This window comes from Phoenix dactylifera, chromosome 3 (assembly GCF_009389715.1).
Source record: "Phoenix dactylifera cultivar Barhee BC4 chromosome 3, palm_55x_up_171113_PBpolish2nd_filt_p, whole genome shotgun sequence".
Taxonomy (NCBI): Eukaryota; Viridiplantae; Streptophyta; class Magnoliopsida; order Arecales; family Arecaceae; genus Phoenix; species Phoenix dactylifera.
The window spans coordinates 22,360,020-22,368,527 of record NC_052394.1 but is presented as its reverse complement, the minus strand read 5'-3'; the positions used below and the strand labels follow the sequence as shown (position 1 = coordinate 22,368,527).

The 8,508-nt window shown below is 37.8% G+C and overlaps 2 protein-coding genes across 2 annotated transcripts; one reads left to right on the top strand and one right to left on the bottom strand.

Annotated features, from left to right (window-relative positions):
* LOC103705948 lies at positions 1–1,014 on the bottom strand. The gene has a single exon (XM_008789865.4). It carries the CDS (start codon positions 869–871, stop codon positions 209–211), a length of 663 nt encoding a protein of 220 aa, XP_008788087.1. The 5' UTR covers positions 872–1,014; the 3' UTR covers positions 1–208.
* A 2,930-nt stretch (positions 1,015–3,944) lies between these two features.
* On the top strand, positions 3,945–8,114 carry LOC103705947 (40S ribosomal protein S15a). Its single transcript, XM_008789864.4, has 4 exons — positions 3,945–4,074; positions 7,232–7,365; positions 7,468–7,628; positions 7,815–8,114. Exons 2-4 carry the CDS (start codon positions 7,233–7,235, stop codon positions 7,911–7,913), a joined length of 393 nt encoding a protein of 130 aa, XP_008788086.1. The 5' UTR covers positions 3,945–4,074; position 7,232; the 3' UTR covers positions 7,914–8,114.
* Positions 8,115–8,508: the final 394 nt, after the last annotated feature.

Genomic DNA, 8,508 nt, shown 5'->3' with positions numbered 1-8,508 from the left:
TAAACACAAATCACAAATATTCACTATTAAAACCATGAGAGTAACTTCTAAATCCAGATTATAATATTACAAACACAGAGCATCCAAGATATGGGATAAGTTTAGTGGGTCACCGATACGGAATAACATCTGGATGCAAAAACTGTGGATGACTGTATACATTCTTGACAAATTCCATCTCCTCGGTAACAGATATCACCCTCGTCCATTACCTCGCCGCCGTCCCAGAATTCCGAGAGTTCCGGTGGAGCACCCTCCCTTCCCCATTCCCAACGGGATCCTTCGAATCCCCGATCAGATCTCGTAGTCCAGAATTTGCTCCAGCCTTGACCTTCGTCCCCTCCTCGTCGTCCTCCTCCTCTTCATCCTTCCTTCCTCCCTTCTTGTCCGGCAGCCGCTCGAAGTAATTCCCATAGATGTATTCGGCCGAGTACCCGTTCTCCTCGTCAAACAGCATGATGTGGCCGTGCCACTCCCAGACCCGGTACTCGGATCCCGGCTCCTCGTGGGCCCCGATGCAGATGTCGTGGTCCCCGATGGACACGGATTGGCCGGAATTAGCCTTGAGCTTCTCCTTGGCATTGCCAGAGTGGACAATTTTGATGATTTCCTTCTCCAATCGGGCCTCCTCCTTGCCGATGTGGCGCCGGTGCCTGGCACCGTCCCCAGAGAAGGCGGTGAGCTCGCCGTCCTCCTCCTCCTCGTCGTCTTCGTCGTCGGAGGGGAGCTCATCGCGGAGGAGGAAGTCGTCGAGGCTGTGGGAGAGGAAGGAGTTGGTGTCGAGGTACGGGGGGCGGAGCTGGAGGCGGCCCATGAGGCTTTGGAGGAGAAGGTGATCGAAGGAGGAGGAGCCGCTGGGATTGCACGCCATTGGGATTTGGCTTCGAGGATTCCCCAGTATCGGGATTGGATTGGAGGGAAGGGGATCCGACGAGTGGTTAGGGTTTGGGGAGAGAGGAGTGGAGGACTGATTTACTGGGAATCGGATACGGGTCTGGTCATCTGGTGGCTTGTGACTTGCACGTGCCTTTATCGCGCAGCGATGCTATCTCGACGAGCCGTCGATCATATAATTTTATCGGCATCTACTTCCATGTACCTAAATAAAAATTTTAGCATGGGACTATAATATATATGGATAGATAACCATACAATTTGTATTTGAAGATTTTATTATAACTTTATTTAATTTTATTTAGTATTTATGAAATTATAAGTGAAATAAATAATTATATTAATATGCTATTAATTTGATTCATCATCTACTTACTAATATTTTTAATTTTATAGCAATAAAATTTTATTATCCGATTTATATTCATATTTATATCAATACTTTCAGTATCTATTTTGTATTTATATCCATTTAAAATAAATATAGATATAAATTTTTACATCTGACTGGCATGTGTATCAATATTTATATACATCAAATAAAACAAATATGGGTATACTAGTATATGATTTATGTAGATATGTTCTTGGCAACTAATATTTATATTTATATATAAAAAAATATAAATATACATAGATAACTATTTAATTTGTATTAGATTATTTGATTCCATTTATAATAATATTTAATTTTATTTAGCACTTAAAAATTTATAAAATAAATAAATAAATATATTAATATGTCATTAACTTGATTCATCATATACTTATTAATATATTTAATTTTGTGGCCATAAAATTTAATTATCTAATTTATATTCATATTTATATCTATATTTTTAGCATTCGATTTATATTTATATTTATTTAAAATAAATATAGATATAAATTTTTATATCTAACTGACATATGTATTAGTATTTATATATATCCAATAAAATAAATATAGATATAAATATATTAGCATATGATCAGTAACATATTTGATTTCAGTCCTAATGTTTTTGTTCAAAATTTTTTTTTAAAAAAGGAAAAAACTTCAGTGACCTTTCAATTTCCGCTTGAAATGGTAGGATGCGGTGATTGGTGCTGCCACGCAACCTACCTACAATCGTGACTTTTTTGTACTGCACTATCCCCCTGCTACCCACAAGAGTTAGTCTCCTAACTTCTAAGCGGGGAGAAAAGTGGCGTTTGGAATGGTGGAACAGGAAGGGTATCTCGGCACTAGCAACCAAAGCGTAATCAGATTTAACTCGAATAAATTTGTTTGAGCAGAGAAGCTCAACCCTATCTAAACTGGTCTAATTGATCCAAAAGTTTCAGCCTGATTGTCCCATGATATTTGGTAAAGATTGTGCGGGTTCTAAGTTTGGTCCTTGAGCCAACCCTAGGCCGAGCCAAGCATCGGCATGTGCCGAGCCGAAGGTTTATTTGGCCCTACTTTTAGGTTAAAGCCTAACCTAAATAATCTTGATCTGGTGCAAACCTGGTTTGAAACCAGTTTGGCTCGGGACCATGGTTAGCCCTAGATGAGAAGTAGTATTTTTATAGAAGGTTTATTTGCCCAGCTCCTCACCCTTTGAGTTTGTTTTATAAAAAAATGAAAAAAAAATAATTTGTCGTGAACAATGCACCATGCCAAGTTATAAGGGCAAGCAATTTGACATTAAACACCACGAGTAGTCTAATAAATTCCACATGCACATCTACATCATAAGGTTGAAATGCATGATAAAAGTTAAGGACTGCATTTATCAATTTTTTGTTGCATCATTTTATTGATTTGTACGCCATCCACTTATGTTTTCATGAATTATTGGAGATCTTATTCTTGAATTCTTTCTTTTGTGATATTTTCTCGAATTTTTTGATGTGTTTGTTATAAAGTGTGACGGTCAAAGAAAGATATGCTAGGATGGAAAGAAAGCTTTCGCTTGTTTTACTTGATTCTTTTAGTTTGAGCGCTGGCATACATTTTATCTTTCTTCGGGATTCAGCTACCATAATTTATTACATGCAAATAGGTCTTTTAGTAGTTTCTAAACTTCAGTAAGATTTGATGAGACGATCTAGATAGCAGATGGATGATCTTGATTTAGTGATCAAAAGATGAAGAGGAGAATAAAAGAATTAGTCCCTTGTCAATGTTTCAAGAAACAAACCTTTACTTATAGCTATCTAAGCAAGACAATGCATTTTGAAGAATTTGATAGTTACCTTGGTACAAACTTATAATATGTCACTACATAAATATGCAAGCATGTATATCATTTTTTTTCGACGGAAGTAAACAAGTACATTATCACTCTTTCTTGATAGCAACCTTTTCAATTAATAATCATCTATTCTCTCTTCAATCTTTTTACGTCTAATCATTTCTTTTGCCTTGCAAACCCTTAATTACCCACACATACAATCCAACCATGTCTAATTTAGATGCATATGTGCCACACTTTTTTGCGCACCCTAAAATCATTGACAACATGTGTGCCACACTTGTAATGAAGCTGTTCATGAAAAAAGCTTTGTTTTGAATATATATTTTAGTCATTAAAGGCATCTACCCTTTGCTAACTAAGTGTTTCTTTTTTCTTTTTGTACAAGACTAAGTGAAATTATTCGAACCTCCTCTCCAACAACAGTTTGATGAGGTTAAAACTGAGCATCTAAAAGATGCTTTTCTTTTTTCGATAAGAATTCCAAAATTACCTCCCATCAATGAGATTTCAACTAGATGATCAAAAAATTGTTTGGCTGAAGAAACAGGAACATAGCTGAAAACGTAGACTCCTTTTAAATTTGTTAAGGAATCAAGCATGGCCTCAGCTTTTCAGCATATTTTTTCATTTGGTCTGAAGCTCCTTCAGCTTTCAGAAGGTTATAGGCTGGAATTTAGATGGTCCGGCCCACTTATAGCTTATAGCCACACCCTAGAGTCGGTCCGGAAAGGCTTGGGCTTAAATCGAAGTCTAGCTCGACTAACCGTGACTGGGCCCACAACGGCCCACGAGTAGCCCTAGAGCACGGTGATAAGGAGCTACTTAAATCGCATCATACCCTCCTCCCTTAAAGACCCCATCGGCGCCCCATCCTTTCCTCTCGCTCTCATTCTATTCCTTTCCGGGCTAGGGTTTAGTTTCCGGCGGCTCTCTCCTCGCGGCGCTCTGCTTCCCGAAGGTGAGATACCTAATCTCGACTTTCTCCTAAATCTTGAGCTCCGATGATCTATTTTTTGCGTGATTCTCTTACAAGTTTGAAATTTTGATGGATTTCTCGTTATATGTGGTTCGGATACCCATCTTGATATTATAACCCCGTCATATTACTTTTCTCCGTTTAATCTGATTCCTATCTGCCTCGTAGATTTTCCGGTAACAATGTTGGACTTCTTTTTAATTTTATCTCTTGATTCTTTTTTGGGCCATATCCATGTTAAGTTTATGGACTTGATGTATTTATTCTGAATTCAAGATTCATCATTGGTTATGCAATTATGTCATGATTAATTTTGTCGGTATTTGTTACATCAGTGTAGCGATTACACAACTATTACAGTATTTCTTTATGTTGCAAGTTGATGTTTCTCAGCAACTGGTGGTTGTTTAATGATTCTTCGGGGTGGGTTTTTTTTCTCATATTGATTTTTCTTATCTTTTAACCTCTCGGGTCTCCTCCTTTGATTTTTCATATTGATGTCTTTGATATTTATGTATATTTTCGTCTTGCAGTAAAACGTTCATGTTCTTAAGCCTGTATATAAATCAGATTTGTCCCCCCTTTTTTCGAATTTATTCAGACATTATGTAGAAAAGTTTTCAAAACAGGTTGACCTGTTTTCTAAAATGTGTGACATGGGAGTTTATGGGTATTGATAAAGGCATTTTCAACAGTTATAAGACAGGCGGGTAGGGTGTTGCTCATCTAAATTGTTTGTGATTGTGAACTTGTTTGTCAAGCATGACAATCGTGCCAACAGTGTTAATTCTCATGGACCTATGATTACTTTTGTTATTTTTTGCTTCTGAAGTTTAGGTTTGCAAATATTGTGAATTTAAGTAGCTCTGGCAGTTTCTGGATGACAATTTGCTTTATAGATAATGTTAGTTGTTCTTTAGAATCAAGGCTGTCATGGGGTTTTAGTTTTTATCATAAGTATATAATTGATGAGTATCTGTTATCTGAGTTTATTTTGTTAAAAATGATCTGAAGTGCTGCTATAACATGCATGTACACACGGACACACTTTTAAAATTAAGCGCACATATATGCGTGCTTCAATGCATCCATTTTTCCATATATAATCTGGCATGCTTGCTGATCAGTAAATACATATTTCACCATTTAGTTAGCCACGTTGGCAGAACATGCATAATTAAGTTGCTTATGCTTTGGGATATTACAAATGTTCCCCATATGCGTGCATTCATGTTAAATAGCTGTTCTCATATATATGGACTATTTTTAAGTCTACATGAATACTAGTGGTTTGTGTCTTCTATATTACATGGGTTTAGGTATGTTTTTGGTTGTGGGTACATATCTTGGGTCAGGATCCATCATATCTTGAATCTTAGGATGCGGGGATTTGGCTAGAAAAAGGATCTAGAGTTGGAATAGGTATATCAACATGTATGTAGGGCAAGGTTCGTTGTATTGGTATTGGATCTATACTAGTGCCACATTAGCATAGTGTTGGTACAGTACGGTATGAAATTTTTTGGCATATTGAGAGTCAATGCGCCATTCGTACTGGTACAGTACGGTATGGTCGGTACCATCCAGTTCGGTACGGTATGGCATACCATGATCTAGGGATATAGGTATCAAGTATGGATATATATCTAGGAGTCAGATCCATAGTATCCCAAATTCTTAGGATATGGGGCCTCGATCAAAAAAGGTCTTGAAGTTGGATACGGCTACGGCTACGTTGACACGTTATCTCGATCATATCTCGTTTTAGTCCATGATGTGTATAAGTTATAATTTTTTTGCAGCATACATAATTATGTATATTTTATGGATTTTTTTGCATTATAAGGGTCAGGAACTAAAATGTAAATTTGCATTAAAACAAAGGACGGATAGTAAATATTTGTGTTAACACGATCTAAACGGTAAATAGCATGTGAAACAGTGCTTAAATATAATTTTTTTGATTTAAGCGGACGTCATCACAGCCATTTACTTTATTTCCCTTCTTCAATAGCACACATGCACCTCATGTGCCATCAGCCTGCTAATAAAGTGCCCTATTCTTATGCCTTTTCCCTTTATCATCTCTCTCGAGATCTCATCTTCCCCTCCTGGGCGATTTCCTCTTCATCGAGCTGAACTATCGATGGCCGTTCTTCTCCGTTCTCGGGCTAACCTGCTGTTAGATTTTAAGGACCTGTCTTTGAGTGTATTTGCAATGAGTCAAACTCATGCCCTGTACCCATACTGGTTCATCATGTTGACATTGGTATGCTTGGGAATAAGTGGCGAGTCCAGGTGTCACAGTGCAGTTGCTTGGGCTTAAATGGCGTAACCAATTACATAGGTTTCCTGTGCACTAAATGGCCTTGTAGGTATCTTGACAAGCCTCTCATTTGCCAAGTGGTACATCAGTTCGATTTTGGTGCCAAATCAGCAGGTAGACATGGAAATGAGAACTGATTGCAACTCATTTGCAGAACCTCGATTAATCAGACATGTATATGCCAAAGTTTGCATGCATGGGTTCTAGTCTTACTGGATTATAATACTTGACTTGGTGGTTAAGTTAGCAGTGCTGTCATGCCTAGGTCTGAAAAGCAGGCTGTGAATAATCAGCTTAATTTATCTTTATGTTTCTTACCCCCTGTTTTTTGAGTGGAACGTTGATTTAATTATACAAGAACTGCTTTTTTTGTTTCTTGATCAGTGCTCTCTGTCTCTCTCATGAACCCCTCTCTCCCTCTCTCTCTCTCAAACACACTGATACACTCCCCTCACACACAATTGTGTTAATTGGCGTTCCGTTCACAGTTTATTTATCTATTTCTTACGTTAATATGGGAGTTAGTTTGATAGGCGTTCTGCAATGTGACAGAGCAATTTCTCCTTCCCTTGCATGTATGCAATGTAAGAACAAGTTGAATGAGCCAAGTTATATTATTTTACTTGATATTTGGTGGTTATGATAATAATTTCACTGCCTCTTCATTTCTTGCTGACTGATAATAAAGTGTGCTCCAAGAGCGCTGCCTTCACATGTAATTAATTGGCACCATAGTGATGAAGCACATCCTTTTGCATTTCTTTTATGTTGCTCACTTTTATATGCTGAAGTTCTTTTTGCTGGCTTGGTAAGGATGGTAAGAGTCAGCGTCTTGAATGATGCTCTTAAGAGCATGTACAATGCTGAGAAGCGTGGAAAGAGGCAGGTCTTAATTAGGCCTTCTTCAAAAGTGATTATCAAGTTCCTTCTGGTCATGCAGAAGCATGGTTAGTCTTATGATATGTTTGTCAATGCTGCAGTCACTTGTTTACCAGAAAATATGTGCGTTCATTTATTTCTGATGATTTTTCTGTATATGGCGTCTGTAGGATACATCGGTGAGTTTGAATATGTAGATGACCACCGAGCTGGTAAAATAGTGGTTGAGCTGAATGGGAGATTGAACAAATGCGGTGTTATTAGTCCTCGCTTTGATGTGGGGGTTAAAGAAATCGAGCCCTGGACTGCAAGATTGCTTCCATCACGTCAGGTTAGTTGCTCTATTTAGTTGCTGGCTTTTCATATAACTAAATGATTTCTTGTTTTAATGTTGACTTCAGTATCCTAGTTTTTTTGTGAGAATTTAATACTTCAAATTCAACCAGAATGCTGTTCTTGTTGTGAATCTTGCTGATCAAGTCCTAATTTTTTTTTCCTTTTTGTACTCAATGTGCAGTTTGGTTACATTGTGCTGACAACATCTGCGGGCATCATGGACCATGAAGAAGCTAGGAGGAAGAACGTCGGTGGAAAAGTGCTTGGCTTTTTTTACTAGATGTCGTTTGATTTTTTCCTTTTAAGGATTTTAAAGGAATTTTGGAAACTATGCTCTTTTGGTTTTCTGAGGTTTAATTTTGATATTGAATGCAGTAAGAATTTGTAAGACTGTTATTTTGAAGACGCACTCTTGACATCTCCTTGACTAGTTTGTTCGCTACAATTTCTCTCTCACAATCCACAGGGGTTTCAGTTTTCAGTTGGGTTTTCGGTATCGTTTGTTGTATATTTGTCATCGGAACTCGTGGCCTTTTATAGAAAAGGGGAAGTTGCAAGATTACATTTATGCTTTCTGTGCTAAAATTTATTTGGAAAACCTGATATCAACCATAAGAATCACTAATTTGGCAAACCAAGAAATGCTGCCCTTGCAAACTGGATCATTGCATTGCCGTCGTCTGGATGAGCGAGGGACTAGCGTTTTGGTGTATGTGGTGCAATTGGAAGGACGTATGTTATGTGCCTTTCTGCGTCTGGCCTTTGTCTGGAGTGTTGAAAAGCCAGTAGCTATCATGTTTGCTTTGCCGTAGCCTTGCTGTGGGCTAAAACGGTTTCGGTGTTTTTTTTTTTTTTTTTGCTTAAACGGGTTCTTC